Source organism: Vidua chalybeata, chromosome 3, assembly GCF_026979565.1.
Source record: "Vidua chalybeata isolate OUT-0048 chromosome 3, bVidCha1 merged haplotype, whole genome shotgun sequence".
NCBI classification, from domain to species: Eukaryota; Metazoa; Chordata; class Aves; order Passeriformes; family Viduidae; genus Vidua; species Vidua chalybeata.
This window is the reverse complement of record NC_071532.1, coordinates 77137096-77157869: the sequence shown is the minus strand read 5'-3', so window position 1 is coordinate 77157869 and position 20774 is coordinate 77137096. Positions and strand designations below refer to the sequence as shown.

Here is a 20774-nt window from a genome sequence, read left to right as displayed (position 1 = left end):
AAAAAAGCCCACAGTTAACAGAAGTTTGAGAAACGAGGCAAAAGGAAGTCTCTCTCTCATCCTTTCACTAAAGGGGTAAAAATTCTAGATGATCATTTGAGCAAGCAGAAACACAATGCTAGGAAACACAGATTTTGAAAATGAACCATGTTGTTATTTGCATCACTAATGGAACACGACTTGGGACACTAATCTAAACAGTGCTTAGCAGCTATAACACTACAGAAAAGAGTAATTTATACAGCCATTTAACAGAAACAAAACAAAAGCCACCAAACAAAGCTACTCACTTGTTCTGGTCTGATCCAATAAGCATCTGAGGAATTCTGTCAATCAGGTGTTTCATAACCCAGTGCCAGTGCAGAGCCAGGAGTGACAACCCTGGTGAATCCACTGTGACAGAGTCGGAGACGGCCCAGAACCGGTCCCGCCACAGTGAGCAGCACAAAACCTAGGAACCAGCCAGGGAGCTTACAGTGTTACCACTGCCACAGGTTACACAACACTTCCTACTTCAAGCAGGAGAAAAAGCAAACCCACTGTCACTTGTATTAATTTCAGAGTCCCACAATGTTTTGTATTTAGTGCTACACAACCAGAACTCAACTACAGGTTCTCTAAAAATACCATACCAGCGAGGGGAACTACAGCAGCCAAAACCAACAATCCCTGCACCAAGTCTACAATGTCAAGATTTCAGCAAAATTATATTTATGGTCTGAAAAGGGAGAGGGAGAAGTGAACCACTTCTGTGGCCTGCAGGTCAGATGTCCAGGTTCAGACATTCTTATCACAGCTAGAAATGGATACTCTGTGTATCATCAGTGGAGAGAAACAGGCACTCCTACAGCACAGTTCATGCCATCCTAAGCAAGAAGTAGAGGGCACAAATAGAGCCACTGAAACAAACATGATCATTTGCCTACTGTTAGGCATATTCTGAATACAAACAGAAGCACTGCACTTCATGTCATGGTCCCTGAAACTAAAAATAGTGTTCTGCACACAATCTCATTTCATCTAACTTCCATAAATGTACTGTGGAAAGTCTACTCACATCATGTGTGTCATCATCACTTAAGGCCACCTGAGTAGACTTCACCCAGTGAAGTGCAAATGCATCCCAAAGTTCAAAGAAAGCAGCAAGGTTGACCACGACTCCATGAGGAAGACAGTTGTAACTTCCTGGATCTGAGGTTTGGGGAAGAGGAAAAGAAAGGCAGAGACTGAATATTCCTGCCACATCACATGACACATATGGGTCAACTTCTGATCACTAGAACCTCTCTTATGATTGAAAAAAACCCCGCAACCTGAAAAGATCCAAGAAATGAAACAATAAATGTAGCCCTTCATTATTTTCACAATTCTGTTACCTCCATGCATTTTATATATATATTAAAAAACCAATCACTAGGATTCCCTGCTCAACTGCTTCTATGCAGCATGCTAACCTCATCACTAAATTTTACCCTTTGTTTCAGAAGTAAAACTTCCTACTTACATAAAACAAAAACACATCTGAAGAATTTGGTTATTCTTGTTAACTAAAGACAGAACGCTATTCCACTTTCTCTCCACTGTTATCCTAAAGTTTGGTTAATTAAGATAAAAATCATATTCACTGATTACCTCAGAGGCAGGACATAAACAGGGTAGCCTAAGGTATATCTAATTAAGGAATAATGTGTTAGATACCACACTAGTCCTCATTTGACTGCTTTACATTCACATATTCTTTCTTCGCATACCATGTTTAAAGTACACATTTCACAGCAATGCAAATTAACCATATTTCAAATTGACTACAGAACCAAAAGGAACAGCAAAAATCAACCCACTTTTGTGGAAATCTAGAGACATTCTTAAGACACTGTTTCTTGGCTTCTTGCTGGCAATCAAACTCTTCTCAAGGTAACTCCTCTTTTCTCGGTCAAGAAATAACACTGCCCTGAAGTAAAAATAAAGTTGTTATCAATCCAGTACTGTTTTAAACCTTGGCCTTATGAGAATGGTGAACTACAACATGGCATTTGAACCGCAAAGTGACAGAATATATTCAGTGTATTATGGAAGTATGAGGTGCAACACAACTAATTGCTTGAATATGGTTTCTGTAGAAGCAAGCTCACAAGGAGCAGATTCCTGACTTCACCAGGAAGGAAAAACCAGTGAGCTACTAAACAGATGCAACATCACAGCCTGTAGGATATGTAAGCAGTTGCTTTCTTACACTTTAACTTCAAAATCTGTGTCCTTTTTAATCTCATTAGGAAAAACAGTCAAAATCCAAAAACAGAACAACTATTTAAGTTTTGTCAGTGATCTCACACTGCTGCTTCTGCCTCTTTATTGCTTTATCCCACAGTTCTGATTTGTCCTTGAAGTACTGCAGCCTGTATGGAATGCTGGGAGCTCTGGTCCTATATTAAGTGATTGTGTTTAGCATGCATCTACAGAAAACAGAAGCAAAGAATTTAAATACCAGTATAAAAACCTGTGCTTGATATTTTACACCACACGTATCAAAACCTAAGATCACACTTGGCAGACATCTCAAGTGTTTACTCAGCACTGGTTACAGGCACTGGGCACTCTTTACAAGGGTTTTTTTGTAACCCACCGATTTGCTGCAGACTTCAAAAGCATAAGAAGCTGGTCTGTGTGTTCCATTTCTGTATCAAAGTTCATCGAATTTCTAATGATCTCCAAAAACTGCATATTCCATCTTGGGTCCAGAGGCATCACATGTTCATCTGGAAAGGCAGACAAGACAGGACAGCAGTGAAACATCACTCAGTTCTTTTCTTGGTCCCCCTGCCTAAGCCAGAACATTAGGGAAAGAAAGAAGCAGTCTAGGAGGAAGGCAGTCAAACTCTCCCACTCCAGATATCCAAACAGAAAAGCATGAAAGCTGACTGCAGGTTCTGTAAAATGGAACAGTGACAATTAAACAGGGGTTAGAGCTTAGAAACTCAAGTCTGGCTCACAGTCCAGGCAAGACACCCAGGATCATCCATAAATGTCCCAGTGTCACTGCATGCAGCTTTCATACACCTAACAAGCTTGGAAAAGAAGCCACAGGTCTGAGCTCCCCACAAAACACCAAAGGAAAATTACAGGCCAAGCCATGGGTTTCAGATGGGCTAACACAAATCCTGAGGAGAGAAAGACTAGGGTGCCTAAACCATCAAGTCAGAAAGGCAGTGAATATTTGAATCACTCTTCAGAACATCACTCTGAGCTGTAGGAATACATCTGAGTCACAGATACACAGCCAGGACTCATGGGCAGAGCACTCATCTCTAACTTGAATAGTATGAATGCATTTAATTGCCATATTTGCTGTTCTAGACAGCAAGAATGTTTGTATTTTTTGTCACCTCTTTTGTTTTGTTTGTTGTACTTTATTTTATGACAAAGGCAACATACATTTACAATTTAGCCTTTGTTTTGCTACATACATTTCCTAAGAAGGGTTGCAGTGTGTTCAGAGAACAAATAAAGGAAGCAATGTCTTACATCCATCTTTTTCAGGGGTACCTGTCATAGTTGGCTGTAGCAACTTGATCATGTTGCTGACTCCAGATGAGAGAGGACTGGCATAAAAACATCCAAGGGCTACAGCACCTGCTTCCAGCTGAATCCGCACTGAATCTGCAGGAGAGGAGGGGAGAACATGGGCATAAAAGAGTGTTTAGTACAAATCAAGAAAAATAGCTTCAACTGAGCCAGCACAAGCAGACTGAATCAAATCTGTGCATGCACTTTGGATATGCTGGTTGGTCATATTTTGTATTAGCTCCAAAAGGTCTTAAAAGCACCAGAATGTCACAGCTGAAGACATAAATCCTATAAGGAGTTCTAGTTGAGCTGGTGATACAACATGTATGCTATTAAAATATGGTTTGTAAAAATCCATGAATCTATACCTTCAAATCTTCCTCTCAATACATCTATTTTTTTTCTTTTTTGGGGGAGGTATTTTCTTTACAATAAGAAAAAAAAAAGAGCACACTTTTCATTAAAGTAATTTTTTACATATTTTCTACTTCACAGACCTATCTGCCTGAAAAAACAGTAAAATAAAGAGGAAGCAATTAATATAGGGACAGCATAGTCAGACTTCAGGCCATAGAAGAAAGCTAAATGTGTGAATTATTTGGACTAATGGCTGCCTAAATGCTCCATGAGTTTAATGCAACTAATTCTGTAATTAAGTGAATAGGTCATCTCAGCTATTATCCTGAGTGTTCAGAAAATCTCAGTTCTGCAGTTTCTTGGCTTTCTAAGCATTTGTATTTTAACACCAGATACACAGAAGGCATTTCACTGCTTTCACCATCACTTAAAAAATAGTGAAAAGGCATATTTGCTTATATAGATGAAAAACTGATCCAAAAATAACTAATTCAGAAGTAGCAGTAGTTACATACATGGTTGAATAATAAAGCATAATGTTTAGCCCAAATCTCCTTATTTCCCTAACATGCACAACCTGTTTCTGTCCCTCCCTGGAGCCTCCATGCCCCTGAATTAGTGTGGATAGTTGAGAGTCTTCATAACTCATGATTTGGAATGGTCTGGATGTTTTCATAGAAGACTTAGGATTTGCAAAAACATAACAATTCAGCCCTTAGACAAAACAAAGTTAAATGATTACATACCAAGCACCTGTGGCAGATTTTTGGCTAAGGAGTTAAGCCATTTAACCCTTAATTTCCAGTCTTGATTGGTTGCCTTTTCTATGAACAATTTCACTGAAGCCTGGAGAACTTCCATTTCGTCCAGCCAGTTTGCATCTATCTCAACAGCACTGAACTTGAGACTCTCAGGATTAGTGGACTGCATAACTTTCTTAAGATCTTGCAGAGTCACTGGTAATGTCCTGAAACAAAGAAGTACAGCAATCAAGGGCTCAAACTGCCAGGTCCAGGAAAAAAAATATTTTTCAAGTCAAGCTATGCAACCATCTTCAGGCATCAGTGCAGCAATGCAATGATCTTTCCTTCATTATTTGTTTTAAAACCAGTTTCCAACTTCAAATCAGTTGGCAGTGTCTACTATTAGGAGCTCACTGTTGCCAGAAATCCATGCACTATCCCAAGAGAATATGCACAGAATTTCACTGAGAAATTCTAATTGATTTGTGCACCAGAATGATATGCAAAGTTAAACTAAAAAAGACAAAGATAGGAAAAGAAGTGTCATTGAATAAAAAATAAACAACAAAACCAAACAAAAATAGCAAACAACACAGCATATTGCTAAGAGTTTACAATTTCAACTTTTTATTTTAGTACAAACTTCCACAGCTTGTGGTTTCACTGGAAGCAACCTACAGGACCTATCTGTATACCTATAGTCCAGAGTAGGTTATTAAGCAAAGAAGGCAGAAACAAAGTTTCTGCACCAGTGTTGTGAAAATTAACAGCTATATTGCACAAGAAATCATTAGAAAATTCTTTCATATGCCCCCTGCACAGGGGCCTCTGCTTCTTTCAGACAGCTCTGTCTGAAGAAGGAAAGTTGTGTTTTTACCTGAAGCTACTGGACCTAAAATTACTGATGAATAATTGATTACATGCAAACTGGAAATCCAGAGAATCATTGGTATACTTTAAACTAGTTCAATGCTCAGGTTTATTAAAGCTTAGAAGGAAACAGAAGGAAGAAATTTTGGGGCTCTTATTACCTACTAAACACAGTGTTTGCATTCACATTTTCAGCTAAACAACTCTCAAAATGAGTCAAATGCACTTATTGAAGATTAAGAAGTTAAGTATTTTGAATGTATTTGGAAGACTTAAGAATAAAGCAGTAAATAATTGAACTTTCATTGGTTGTATGGAAAGGTAACAGGAACACAGAGTATGACAATCTCAATCTCTACCTGCACAATTTGATGAAGACAGGATTTTGCAATAAGCAATGACATGTCATGAATAGTTCACATATATTGTTTCTCATTTACTAGACCAAAAAAAAAAAGTTTCCTGCCTACCTGCAATTTCTGAGGTTTAGCCTATGCAGACAATACATCAGGACCTGTCCATCACTCCGGACTGTGGAAAGGAGTGAGTCTTCAGCTGCAAACAGACCCGAAGGCAGGGAGTCTGGCCACAGTCCCACTGCTAGCAAGGACTCACCCCAGGTGTCAGGGGAAGCCAGAGAGGAAGCATGCCTCGTAACCAATTCTAACACAAGCTACAACAAACAACCAAAAAGCAGTTTAGAGTTACATTCAAACATATAACCTGTATTCAAGCACCATAGCTCAGAAAACTCTTTAATTACCTGTATTTATTATGAAATTATTATAGACCAAATCTTCTACAAACACCATATAACATACACAATAGAAGTACCAAAACATTCCTACCAGAAGGGAAATAACACACTGTGTAGTTTCAAACAGGAAGTGAATGTGTCTACAGATGACAGTGTGCACAGTGTTACAGGCTACAGATGCACCAGTATGAATATCCCAAAATCTCAGCTGAAGCTGTTACAAACTACAAGCCTCAGAGTCTAAACAGGATATTGTTTGCTTCATCTCTCCAAGAGCACCATCTTCATCAGTCTCTGTCTCAGGCACTTAAGAAACACTAGCCTCATGAAGTTACATTTTTCACTTATCTAGATGATCTAAGAAAAGCTTCCAAATGTAGGATTTTTACCTTTTGGTTAATCTGCAGTTGTTGTGAGCGGCCATAAACTTCCCAACAAGCTCTGTAAAAAGACTTTGCTAATCCAAAGCCTCTTTGTATTTGTTGCACAATTAATACAGCAGCCTGAAGCAAAGGTGACAAAGATGACACAGAACCTGAAAGATACACAGCAATTAGAGCGATACGAATATTTAGAAACTGTCAGCCCTTTAATCTGAAAAACACCACTTTAACACCACAACTTCCCAAGGTTAATAAGAAAATCTGACAAGACTGTAAATAACAGATGACCAGCTGAATAAGACACCAAACAGCTGTGATGACAAACTCAGCTGCAAAATACAACTTTTGCAAACCCTCTATTTTGCTGATTTTCACTTTGAATACACTGGCTTCCTGATAGCAAGGGACAATGTGCAAGTATCTGATGTCTCCTTACAAAGCACTGTAATGAGCCCATGTTGCTAAATAATAGTGAACAGATTTTTTTTTACCTGCTATTGCTGCCTTGGTTTCTGAATGCACAGCCAGAAGTGCATCATAGACACTATCTCCAACTAAACCCAAACCATGCAGGAGTAACTTCAAATCCAGACTGTCCAATATATTTCCATCATTCTCCCCAGGAATGTAAATTTCAATCCCACGATTCCGCATGGCTCTGGATATTTCCCCATGAACTGGATCCATAGAAAGAAAGAGCCTGTTGGATATCAGAAATGAATAATTCAGGTTGTAAGGGGCCTACAATCATCCATTTCAACTTCCTTAAATTCTTAAGATGTAACTTAGGTCCTTAAACTATCACTCTGGAACTACCAAATCTGCTTCTCCATTAAGTAAATTCATCTTCTTAAAAATGGGGACACAATATCTATAAAAATCCAGAGACAGCTACTGAATTTAAATGAGAAATCTGTATGAATAGTTATACTTTGCAATTAGACACAGATATTCCACATGGCTTCTAACTCCTCATTATCTGAGTTATGTCTGTTTTATCATTTGCCCACTTACAAAGTGGGCAATGATAAAATTTAGACTATGCCTCTGAGCTATAAAGATTTTTAGAAGTCTTAGCAAGAGCTTCAAATAAATCTGTGCTATTTAAAAACCGAAGTATCCAACATTCAAGTAGTTAATGCTATAAATAGACACCTCTTAAAAGCAAGGAGGAAAAAGGACTTCTGAGATACAATGTAGTGGAAACAGGTTTCTGAAAAATCAAGAATGTTTCCAATTCAGAGGAACCAGATCAGTCCAAATATCCTCATTATGAGTTTGTAACAGGTAGGAATGATACAGAATCCTGTTCCATTCTCCTCCCATCTTCCCCAGACTACTTCAGGTCTGAGAGAAGACTGTCTATTTGGGTGGTTTGCTGGGGCTTTTTAAAGTCCTGTCACTGCAGGAAACTCAAATTTATATATGGGATGGAAAAAGTTGGGAAGAAAGTTATTATGCCCATATACCAGCTTTCATAACCAGCATATCTCAAGGCTTCACCATCCTCAATGCATGTATCCTCAATTTCATCACAGTGAAACAGTGAAGTGCTGAAGTCCTAAATTAGAAATGCAAAATGAAGGCATAGGCACACTGCTATAAATTTTCCTGTGTAATAGTTTGTGTTGCAACAGGGATATAAAGCAAAGCCTCTTAAGCTTTCTTTTATATGCTCACCACAGTGTAGTTTTCTTCCCTGCTAGAGTGTGTCACTACACTACATGGCAAACTGAACAGCATTCAAAATATCAGAAGACTAGCTCACTGATGACATTTTTATGCTAAACTTGCTATTTGATAAAGGGGCAAAAAAAAAAAAAAAAAAAAAAGGAGAACCAAAAAGCAGAAATAAGTACCTGAAGTTTGGATGAGGAGCTATTGTAGGAATTGTGCCATCTATGACACCTCTCTCACTCATGGTCAGAACACCTCCTGGCTCTAGCAAAGCATTCAAGCGGTCCAGCACAGAAGGGCTACATTCAAAACAAATTCATATTGTCATAAAAAGGTACCAAATTGATCCCTTGCTGATCTGAAATCAAAACAGTACCACCCTTAAGCAAAACCCAAACAGCTAATTACTCTATAAGGTAACAGGAAAACTGTCAAGTGTGAAGCTGTCTGAGAAGGAATTTTTTTCCAGAAAATCTAACTTACTGCTCCTGTGTATTATCAAATGCAAAATATTCAGTTGTGAACCACTCAGTAAGAGGCAAAGTCAGTCAGGGAAGTCAAAGGGTTCACTGAAACAAGGCCACTACAATCTCTTACTTGCAGAAATTAACATTGTCCATTAGGAGCCAGTCTCCAGATTGCAGGGCCTGAACCAACATCCCATCTACCCACTCAAAAGTGCCATGGCTGTTGCAGTCGGCAGCCTGGGCGTGCTGCAGCTTGAAACGCCGGAACTCTTCTACCAGGTGAGCAAACTCTGAAAGGAAATACATCTTACACTGAGACTTACATTAATGCAGTAGCTTCCAGCACCATTCAAGAAAAATAGTAGTTATTTTGTTACTAGACATATATGCTTCCTACTTTTTAGGGGAACATAACAGCAGCTCTTCAGTAACCTCCCATAAGCAAAATCCACGTGAACAGAAAAGGTTTGCAAGCACAAAGAAATATAAAACAGATTGACACTTTACTCCCTAAACAGGTACTTTTCTGCATCACTTCTCCCCCATTAGATGAAATTTGGTGAGTATTGATGCCTTATTTTAAACAGTGATTAAAAAGAAAAAAAAAAAAAAGAAGGAAAACCAACATACATACCTGCCTTTGTGTAAGAATTTATTTTGTTGTTTAGTCGCTGGGTAAGTACAAGTATTCCCTCCAGTTTGCTCACTAATTCAGCTGTAACACCTCCACCTCCTTCCCCCAGGGATTTGGGTTTGTAATTCAGGATGAAATTGCTCCAAGCACGCAGCACGAGTTCAGCATCATCTGCAAAAAGTTCTGCCAGGAGCAGACTATCCCTTACGAGTGTGCTCACAGCACTCTCCACCTTTTCCAAGAGGCGCTGCCACGGCCTGTTGATATCAACCTGCAAACCGGCCATTAGGGAGTTAGCTCATGCACAACACCGTGGTGCCAAGGCTCCATTTACAAACACTGAACTCACAGCAGACTGGCCACTATTAGGTAGGAAGGAGAAATTCTGCCATATTACTAAAACAGTATTTACCTGCTCAAATCCACCCAGGAGTTCAGTTGTATCCATTGCGCTGTTCATCGCCATGATCTTCAGCCGATGGCCGGTGAGATGGGCCAACAGCTCCACCAGACTGGTTTTGCCAACAGCTGCTGGGCCCACCAGGATCACCATCCAGCTCATGTGCACACACTTCATTATAGACTCCAGGGACTGCAGTGAATGGTGCAGAAGTGAGAGAGTTCTGCCAGAATGAGGAATATAGCTGCCACGAGAAAGAACTGAATAACCGATCTGAAAGGGATGACAGACAGGCAAATGGAGTTTAGCTGTGCAAGGTGCTTCCCTCCCTATCTCGTCACAAAATCCCTTGTCAACAGCTTACCTGAACGTTATATGGATTGATGTGAAACTCCCTGGTTCCTGTATACACATCGGCCTCCTGGCCAAAAACGTCTCTGTATACAGAAATAACCTGGAACAGTTAAAACAGCAAAGAGAGACTTATCAGTTCAAGTTATCCAAAGATTCACTTCTAAAGGCTTACAGCTGAAGTAACTTCTCCTCTCAGCTCCACAGCTGTACAACAGTAACTAACACTGTAAATCACAAGCTCATTTAAGTCGAAGTGCAGCAAACAGTGTGAGTGTGAGCTGCCCACAGCAACCCTTTCATTTATCATGGTTTCCTGAGACATGAAATACTGTAAGCAATGTTTCTCTTTAACAAAATAGTGGGATAGAATTTACTTCATAAATAAGTTCTTTCTTTAGTAACACAGAAAAATATAACAATGTCACAAGAAGGGGACAGTAAACTCATGAGGAAATAGCCAGTCACATACAGCCAGTAACTTCAGTTTTACAATCTGACTTTCCAGTTTAATACCATTTAAATGGTGTGAAATTAAACAAAAGCACAGGATTTCTAAGCAAGAGAGGGATAAGTAGGTAGCAAACATTACTTAATGCAAATTCACGCAAGACTATTATGTGTTTTAATTTAAGTCTTTGTTATTCTACTTGCCTTCATTTACATCAGCTGTCTGCTTTTATATTAATTAAATTGATATTTCAAATAGCAAGGGGAGCAGGTATCTACAGCAAGTCCCAAAACTCCAAACAAACCTATTTTTCATTTTTAAGAGGTAAGTGTCTATGAATGAATTGCAAGGAATCTTCAAAGTGGAGATCTATACTTGGATTTCTATAAATATATCCTGGCCATCTGAAGAGAAAGGAAGAAGAACAATGGCTCACCTTTTCTTTGTCTTCTCTGGTTCTCATTCTTTCTCCATATACCAAAAACACATGCTGGCCTGGATCATAACATCCTGGTGACTGGTCAACAAGCATAAGCTGGCACCAGCGGAAAAGATCACGTAAGTTGAACTCCCAGGGTCCTCCTTTCTGTCCCCACTTTTTTTCAGCCATTACTTCTTTTTCAATCTGGAAAAAGAAAAATAGTAATTAAAAAATTTTTTTTTATTCTATCCACAAGCTGGTCTTCAAATATTTTTTTTAAATGTTGATTGAATTTCTGCCTTTGGCACTGCTTAGAAGACAAAGACAACTGAAAGAGGCGGTTGAATTTACTTTGCTGAAGATATGTTAGGAACTGAAGCTTGATTTAGTTTGTCTCTACTGTTTCTCTTAACACTCAGCTCAATTTTGCAGTTCACTCTTGCACTCTAATGAATGAATATGTAGTAAGATGTTGACACAAGAGATTTTACCTAAGGTCACAGAATACTACTTTCTCCTGTGTATATATGTTCTATCTTCTATGAAAAACAGTGCCTTGTCAAATATCAACAAAGCATCTGATTGTCATGGTACAAGAATTCAGGTTTAGCGGTGTTCTTTTCTTTCCTCTGTATATATTTCCATCCCTCTTTTTTTTACCCCTGCACTTCTCTATAAAAATGCTTGGAAATAAAACATTATACTTAATTTTTTTCTAATCTTACTGCATTCTGCCTACTTCTACAGAAAAGAAATTAAAATATGTTTACCTTGTTATTGAAAGCAACCATTTTAGCAATAATAGTTTTATCAATAGCAGGAAACAATGTATTCCCAATAAACTTCATATCTTCTGCTGACAGTGGATCAACATACACCTACAAAATCAAGAGAATTCAGAGTGTTTATAAAGGCAGAAACCTATAAGACAGGATCATGATGTAGTTGAAATCAAACAAGTAAGCTTGCCTGTGTAAATCTATTAAGAAAGGACTTGGGGAGACCCTTTCTTCCACCTCCTTGTCTGTACGGATTCTGGCATCCAAAAATCTTAGTCGTCTTGTGCTGTACATGAAAATTCATTCCCAATTCTGGAACATAAATCTCAGCTCTGTGGTCAAAGCACGCATTAAGCCCCTCTAACACAGACTGAGAAGCCAGATTCAACTGGAGGAAAGAAATAAAGATACAGTATTAATGCTCCACAAAACATTTTTGCATATGCTCTAGTCTAATAGTCTGAGATTTATAGAAGGTAAAATTCCATTTCATTGCTGTTCTAGAATTAACACAAGTTATTACCACCAGCTAGACTGGTATTATACTGGAGCAACTAACACTTCCTTATGTTCACTTGTTATTTGTACTATGTTTTTTCACTGTGATAACATAACAATTCTCCATTTTAAAACCTGCATTTTCAAGACTTTTTTCCTGAATTTATGTTCATACATTTGTGGCACTCAGAACATTCTGTTTGTTTGTTTGTTTAAATTAAGGCAGTCTCAGCTATTTAATTTCAGTGGTTGTTTGAAGTGGCATTCTTCTCAATAGTGGGGGGGGGTGGGGAAAGGAGGCATACAGGAGGCTAAAGAACTGAAGATTTTGCACTCTGCAGTAATTAGAATACATATTGCCAAGAAGGCAGATCTGTGCACACACATGCTTGAAAGCACTTGCTACATGGTACATGAAAAAACCTGCAGTGGCAGGAAAGCTTATACTGGCAAGATGGAACTCTTCCCCATCTCAATTAAATCAGTAACCAACACAGTATATTAGTCCCCAGAAGGACACCTTCTATTTCAGTGAAACTATATCCATAAAGAACACTTGTACCAAAACTTCTGTTGACATTCTTCCCTAAAAACTTTCAAATGTAAAATCAAACCTATCCTTGGTTTTCTGCAATAATTTAAGCTGGGATTCAATCCTTGTTCTCTTGTCTCAAGGAAGTCTAGACATCACTGCCTCCATGAAGGGAGGTCGTCAGCACTCAAAGCTATTTATTCCACAAGCCAAATCACCAAATCTGCTCTTCTAAAACATTCCACTTTATTTGTCCCCAGACCTGAATTTACCTCATCTAAGACAATCCAGTGTCCAGCCTTTAATGCTGCTAACAGCGGTCCATCACGCCAGGCAAATTCTCCTCCCTTCCCACCTTCAACAGGCAAGTCTGTCCCAAACAAGTCTGTCACATCCTTTGGGAGTAAAGAACAGAACAGGGGAGTTGAGGAATTACAAAATTTAACAGAAGTTCATAGACAGCATTTGTTAACTTTACTTAACATTTTCTCCCTTCCCTTTTAACACCTACACTTTAGATCTAATTAAAAATGTTCAGCAATTGCAAAATGCTGAAAGCTTTTCCATTATAGGACTCCAGTGACCAGGTGCAATATTTAACAACAAAAATTTAAATTGGGACAGAAAAGCTAAAAAGCCTTAATGCCTTTTTCTAGTAATGTTGCAGAAGCTAAGAAAAACACAGTAGACAAAGATATGCATGGCTTCACCTGAAAAGAACAGAAATATCTGGGAATTAGCATTCACTCACAGAAGCTTACTGCTGTCTGCTTCCCCCTCCCATTCAGTTTTGAGACCATTGAGACCAAGAAGGAAAAACTGACATTTCAGACACAGTGCCAAAGTTAAGGAGAACTGCACTTTAAAAGTTATACAAAGCTTCTACCCTGCCATAAACACCAAGTAATGAAGATAATATTTTATTCTACCGTTTGCTCAGACAGGTTGATTCGAACAAGACAGTTCCCTGAGGCTTTTGCCAGGGCAGCAACTAGGCTGGTCTTGCCCACTCCTGGTGAGCCCTCCAACAAAATAGGTTTGTTAAGTTGTAGGGCTCTTAACAGTCTTTGTGCATTCACTGCTGTAGTCCCAGCATTTAAAGCATAATCTGTCATGTTGTTCCTCTGGAGAACAGGGCCTAAAATCAAGGAAAGATAAACCAGAAAACAATTAAAGAATTAAAGAATGTTTATGCTGGAGGTGCTGACAGTGTGCCTCTGAATGAGCTTACTCTGTCTGTAAATTGCTGATCTCAGTACAGCAAGCAATGGAGATCCAGCTCGTGTGCTGTTTTTGGAGATGTGGCACATACACTTTGTTTGACCCATAGCTGCATCTCAGCCCATCTCCACATATTTATACTGAATTTTGCAAAACAAGCATATGGACGTAGGATTTATTTTGCCATGAAACCTCAATACCTCCTGGTTCATGACTTAAACTAGAGATCTATTCCTGAACAAACACAAATGTGTTCTTGCACTTCAGTCATGTGGATCTAAAACTCAGAAGCAGCTCTTGAAAAAATTTACACTGAGGGATACAGTCCAGTTATGCTCCAGATTAATCTGTTCCATACACTGCCAGCTTTGTGAAGGAACATCCTCTTAATTAAAAGTTTGCTTCTTCTTTACTGTTATTATGGCATACAGTAGAGAGAGAGAGCACAGTTTGTCTGCCAAATTCCAGCCAGTATAGCTCCTTGGACATCTCTCCCCCACATGTGTAATACTGCATTACTCATGTATACAAGATATTAATCACCAATGTATCCTACACAAACTGATACCTGTTTAGTAGGAAAGGGATCCAAAGAGATTCCTTTTGTGAACTAATCAGCAGAGGGGAACTAAGCAATTTACAAAAAAGCTTTACTTTGTACAATTTTATGCATGACTAAGACAATCCATGAATGCCAGGAAGTTCAAATATGAACAATTAATACAGCATTAGGAACACACAGGTCCACGTGCTGAAAACTAACCAGCTGAGTTAGAAAGCTCAGAGTCATCACTTTTTAGTCCTGTTGTGGTATTTTAAGGGTAAGAAGCAGTGTTTTGCTAGCTCCATTTGCATTTTTTTGTCCCATGAGGAACTGAAATGCAGATTTAATGATTTGGCCAAAATTGCAGCAAATATTTGAAAGCCTAGAGCAAGGCATGGCATTAACCTCCATTCTGTTCAGCTTTGTACTCAGGACCCCTGGTTTCCATGCTTTGCACAAGGGCCAGGATGGGCTGCAGCTTTAGTTAGTGGAAGTTAACAGGCATTCTGAGCATGCAGAAGTGACAGAAAATCACAACTCAAAAAAAGCTTTGTTACACCAAATGTCTATGAAAATTAGGCAATTAAGAAGTAATGAAAAAAGGGAATGAACAGATGTGTCTTAATAAATGTGACTGAATTGTAATCTATACACTTGGAGGCAGAAAAGGGATTTTTCTAAAGCTTAAGAACCAATAAATTGTTCTATGATGGTTCAGGTATCCTACTTAGATTTAGTGAATAACAAAACTACTGAAAATATAAATCACTGGATAAATGTCCACCCACTCCCACAGTCTCTTGCCTCTTGGAATAAAAAACGGGTGAATTCCCATGAAGTTGTCCATCCATACAAACTCTTTTTCCTTTGTTCTGTCATAAATCTTTAGTTCATTCTTCTGACAATCAGTCAGCTCAAAGAATTGACTCATTTTCTCACGTAAGAATGCCAGGCATTTCTCACGAGCTAATAAAGCCGTATCAGCTGAGCAGGAAGTTGTACCTGTAATTAGGAAAGTAAAGTGTGCTTCAAAACATAACTAGGCACATCCATCTTATGACAAGAAACTCATCTCTTCATGTGCATGCAGGTTTATATTTTATTTCAATGTTTTCAGTGCTTCCAGTACTATTTACCATGGACAGATTTTTCTGTGAGCAACAGAACTAAGGACACCGTATTTCCAACCCCCTTTCTTCTACTGTCACAATCAATCTGATCCCTTGCCATAGGCCCCCCAAGCCTTCTCTTCTGGCATTTCTTGTGCCTTCCACTTTTCCTCCTCTCCCTTACCTACTGTTTATCAGCTGGGCCAGCAGCCAAACACACAGATATGCATTCTCAGCTATGTGCATGGTGCAGGCCAGCACAGACAGACGCTGACACGTGCACTGGGGGATAGGGAGCATAGTATGTGCTCAAGTACTGTATCAGCTCACTAAAACCACATCAACTCAAAACACACAGGTTTTCTTAATTTGTATGCTAGCCTTTGTAATATTATTAATCCCTCTAATTTACTTTAGCTTGCTCTATTACTCAAACTCTTGTTACTGAAACACAGAAAAGGCACATGATATACAGAAGGTTGTCAAATGGAAGTGAAAACATCTCCTAGAAGAGACCCATGCTGCCCCAAAGCATTTTGTTTGCATTTGACTAAAAATATTAAAACAAATACACAGTTTCATATTTTTTCCTACCAAATGAGCACTGAAGACTTACCTGATCCTATTCCATCAATATACACCAAACATGCAGCATGGATAAAAGACATCCCTGGAGAAATGTTAAGGTGGCTGCATCCTTTGGCAGAACTCGACTCATCCTCTGCCATGACATTCATAAAATTAACCCAGGCCAAGATGTCTCGCACACTGAGAATACACTGGCGACCAAACTCTTGATTAGTCAGCCATTCAACAAAGTCCATCATGAGTTCTGCTATGTCTGCCCCTAAAAAAAAAATAATTAAAAAAACAAACAAAAAAACCCCATCAAATAAATTTGAGTTACCATTTTTTAGGTCACATCTACTACACTGTTGTAAAAACATCTTCAAAGTAGGTACAACTGCATGAGCAATGTGGATGGGTACTCTATATCCTAGAAACAGAATAAGAGAAGAGAAAGCTCCTGCCTGAGCTGTTGTTACAAATCCTTTTAAATTCAGGTAGCAAGACAGCATCAAGTGACTAATACTAATAGTGAAGCTGCTGGCGGAAAATGAAGTACCAGTTCTTTCAACACTCTATATTAAAACCAAGCTGGGACACTGAAGGGCTGGGGATAGTTCAACTACCTGGATGGTGAAGTAAACACAACCTTGAATTTACTTCTGGCTAGACATATAAGATATACAGTGAAGGAAGAAGGAAGTCTGGAATATATCACACTGTCTTCAGGGAGAAACGTAGCAGAAAAAGGGTGACAGTGGTGTAACAGGCTGAGGAAAGGTTGGCAGCCTCCAAACTCCTTATTTTCTTAGCAATATTTGAACACCAACACACAGAAATACCTACCCTCATGGTTTACTGCACCCAGAGACAGTCCTGGATGAAGATTGTGTTTTACAATCTGTATCAAATCATCGCGGCCATTGCTCTGTGGACACCATATTTCTGTAAATCTGTTGCGCAGCGCAGGGGAAAGCTGCAAACAAGCAGAGTGACAGATCAATTGAAGATTCTTTACAACATCTTCCCTAAAGGTCAGTTAACAACAGCCTTGTAGTCACTGTGCTTGTAAACAATAAATAAAATGAACAAGATAGATCTTTCCCTCTAATTTTGACAGAGACACTTTGTAAGAAAATCTTTGAAAGAAGGATTTTTAAGTCGTCTAGTAGTGGCATCAATGCAGGAAATGGGTGATATAGAAAGTTCAAAAGAATATGGGAAGAAACTAAGCTGGTTTGCAAGCACTAAAGCTCCACTTTATTTTAGGACACCAAGTATCAAACAACAGCTCTGTAATCTCCCTTTGCTTACAGAGGCAAACCACCACATGGAAATTTGCCTTCAATTACAACTCATTTCTCTAATTCCTCTCTTCCTTGGCTGAATTGGTCAAACAAAAATGAGTAGCACAAATGCAATCCAGAAGTAAATCCTGTTTAAACACATGGCTTCAATGAAGGGGAGGGGGGGGGGTCTCTACTTCAGAAACCACTTTAAATGGAGTACCCATCTTCTTTTGAGTAAAAGAGCTCCTGGTTCTTTTTTATAAACCTAGCTTCCAACACTGCTTAAAAGTTGTAGTGTTTTGTTGTCTTATGGGTGTTTTTAAACATGTTTTAAATTACTTAATTCTCAACTTCAGAAACAATTTTTTTTCATTTAATGAAAAAGCTTTTTTGGGATGTGATGTTCATTATTCACTAAGAAACACAAGATGACCATCACTTTCTGAATAGCATTAAGGAGAAAAATCTGATATGCAACTTTGCACTACCCCAGAGACCTGCATTTACTTGCTTCACAAGTCACAGTTCCTGTACTTGAATATTCTATATATCAAGCCTAACTAGAGTATTTTTAGAGGCCTGAAGCTTCCTTTGACATTTTGCTGAATATTCATTTACAGTGCCAAGTGGCAGAAAACAGATTCACCCCGATCCTCCTTTAGAGTGACAAAGCAGATGCCAACTAGAAAGCACGGGATGCCAGAATTGGCATGATGCATTTTGCATCAACCACTTAATGGTCAGTATGACCAGAAGATGCATGCTGTATTTCCAGATATTTTGGCATTTACCTCTTTTTTCCCAAAGTCCCCTCCTGGGTTCATGGTCGCAAGGATACGGAATTTCTTTCCTGCAACTAATAGCTCTACTTCATTCTCCTCATCATCTTGGCCACCTTTTTCAGCAAGTACCAATGTCTTTTCAGCTTCAAGAACACTAGAGAGAAGGTAAAAAAATATTGCTTAAATTTTGTTCCACACTTCAAAAGATCACTTAAAAATGAAAATCATATTAATTGGCCTGGATAAACTTACCTTTACCCAATATAATGGGTAACAGAAAAGACTAAAATGAGGGATACTGCTGCAAACAGATAATGAAGTTGAATTTATATTTTAGTTGTTCTGGGGGTTTTCTTTACACACATACGAAAGAGGGGAATAACTTGATTTTGTTCCTGGGATTTGACAAAATACATAATTTCAAGAACTCACTGGCAGGTGGAAAACATTACTCCTGCAGATGGTAAACTAGAGAGCTTACTTTCAAGTTTTATTTGTACCATTGTCCTTTTCAGCAAGAGAGCAGCTCACCTAAGCCAGGAAACAAAAGTGCCTAAAAGAAGTCAGATTTACCCCACCCATGTCTGGATAATGAACAGACACACTGAGGATGCTTTGTACTACTACATTTCAGACATACCTGTTGAGCCGCTCTAGCACAGAATCATCAGCTAAAGAAATCTCATCAAGGAGGAAAAAACCCTCCTCCTTCATTGCTAAAACAAGAGGTCCATCACACCACTCAAAGAGTCTAGAACCATCAGATTCCTCCTAAAAAAAATGGAAAAGAATGTGAGAAGTTGTAACTGCTACTTTTTTCTTCCATGGTGACACCACCCAAGGTATTAGTGGTGCAAGACAAACCTGCTCCTTGGACCTCTGCCTGACTGGTCGCAGCCCTCCCAGGAAGTCTGATGTCTCCATGTGCAGGTGGCAATTCACTGAGTACAGCTTCTGATTTGCTAATGCTGCAAAGATCTGACAAATGGTGGTTTTACCACACCTGCAAACAAGTAATTTAATTAAAAAGGATGAATTAAAAAAAGAAGCAAAACCAAACAATCCGCTCACTTTGGACAGGATTCACACTTTCATTGAAGAGCTATGAGGCAAAGGCCCAGCATGCAAATTTTCTTCTGCTCCTTTCCTTGAAAGAAATGTATGCAAAGTGAAGCCATTTTTGGCACAAGTGTTGCTGACTTGCACCAGAGGCCTTTAATTAAATTTAAATCAATAGCTGCATTGATGGATTTCTGCATGTTCAAAGTCAAATTTATTTCAGCTTGCCCTTACAGATACTCAACCAGCCTAACATTTCACTGAACTGGAAATGCCACATGTCTAGACCAAGCCTAAGTTTGAGGGAATAAACTGCTGAGTATCTAGTTTTCATTTACTACTCAAGTAAATTTTCCTTCTCTCTTTTCTTGCATTTTTCTTTCCTTCTCTTCCATAAAAATTTACTCTACAAATTTATAACCAGCCCAAGAGCAGACATGGAAGTATCTACTTCCATGACCTCCACTACAGCATATGAGGTGGAGAAATGGTAGCAAGACTGTATTCAAGCTCATAAAACATGCAAATTGAATGTGCTCTCTAAGAGAAAAATGTCACAACACCCCAAAAGCAGCCACTCCTGAGGCACAGTGAGATTCTACAGGGCACCCTGTAAGCTGGGGACAGAAGTCAGTTCACTTTTATTTTACTACTTTTATATAACTTCTATGTAGTTACACAATGCAGATATACCCATCAAAGATACAGGTTAAAAGAGATGCATCTGCTTCCTCTCAGAAAGGAACTGTGAAAAACAGCAGCTGCAAGTCTGCCATGAGACAGGCTCAAATGTCCCAGCCCAAAGCAGCACTGAAGCTCCCACAATCATTTTGTCTCCAGCTCAGCAGCTGGCGCAGCACTACCAAAAACATCATAAAAAGATTACCCAGTGTCTCCCACCAGCAGTACTGGTTCACCAAACTCCAGGGCTCGTCCCACCAACGTGGCAAGTCTCCTCATCCCTTGAGTCCAGACAACATGGCTAAAATCTCTGTCCATCACCGACATCCACGTGGAAGACTTAGCTGCACAACACAAAGCAATCCATCAGCTTCAGTCACATCTAGAGATCTACCAGTGAGACCCCTCTAGGAAACTCACCCAGTAGCTTTTTGACACTTTCCCCTGAGAAGAGAGACTCAGGATGTATTTTTTTCTTGAAGTGTTTTTCAATGACATTTTGAATAACATCCACCTCCTCCTGTTTCCTGACTCTGCCTGCCAGAAGCATAAAACCTACAAAACAGAGAAAGAGAGAAAGCAATTACTACCTGGGTAATCAGCAACAAAAATTCACACTTAAGAAATGGGGCTGGAAA

At 39.0% G+C, this 20774-nt stretch overlaps 1 protein-coding gene across 1 annotated transcript in view; it reads right to left on the bottom strand.

Moving 5' to 3' along the window:
* The window catches only part of MDN1 (midasin AAA ATPase 1), a 94138-nt gene that overhangs the window by 38934 nt on the left and 34430 nt on the right, over positions 1-20774 (bottom strand). Inside the window, exons 28-54 of the mRNA XM_053939683.1 lie at positions 20557-20691; positions 20342-20480; positions 19261-19399; positions 19037-19167; positions 18406-18550; positions 17172-17301; positions 16375-16605; positions 15454-15651; positions 13814-14022; positions 13157-13279; positions 12045-12242; positions 11846-11953; positions 11091-11279; positions 10217-10306; positions 9865-10125; positions 9453-9723; positions 8949-9108; positions 8534-8650; positions 7166-7374; positions 6681-6826; positions 6005-6207; positions 4668-4888; positions 3544-3657; positions 2624-2756; positions 1842-1951; positions 1058-1191; positions 291-451 (exon numbers count right to left, since the gene is read on the bottom strand). Coding sequence (XP_053795658.1) covers positions 291-451; positions 1058-1191; positions 1842-1951; positions 2624-2756; positions 3544-3657; positions 4668-4888; positions 6005-6207; positions 6681-6826; positions 7166-7374; positions 8534-8650; positions 8949-9108; positions 9453-9723; positions 9865-10125; positions 10217-10306; positions 11091-11279; positions 11846-11953; positions 12045-12242; positions 13157-13279; positions 13814-14022; positions 15454-15651; positions 16375-16605; positions 17172-17301; positions 18406-18550; positions 19037-19167; positions 19261-19399; positions 20342-20480; positions 20557-20691 — 4405 coding nt within the window. The remainder of the gene's footprint in view (positions 1-290; positions 452-1057; positions 1192-1841; positions 1952-2623; positions 2757-3543; positions 3658-4667; positions 4889-6004; positions 6208-6680; positions 6827-7165; positions 7375-8533; positions 8651-8948; positions 9109-9452; positions 9724-9864; positions 10126-10216; positions 10307-11090; positions 11280-11845; positions 11954-12044; positions 12243-13156; positions 13280-13813; positions 14023-15453; positions 15652-16374; positions 16606-17171; positions 17302-18405; positions 18551-19036; positions 19168-19260; positions 19400-20341; positions 20481-20556; positions 20692-20774) is intronic.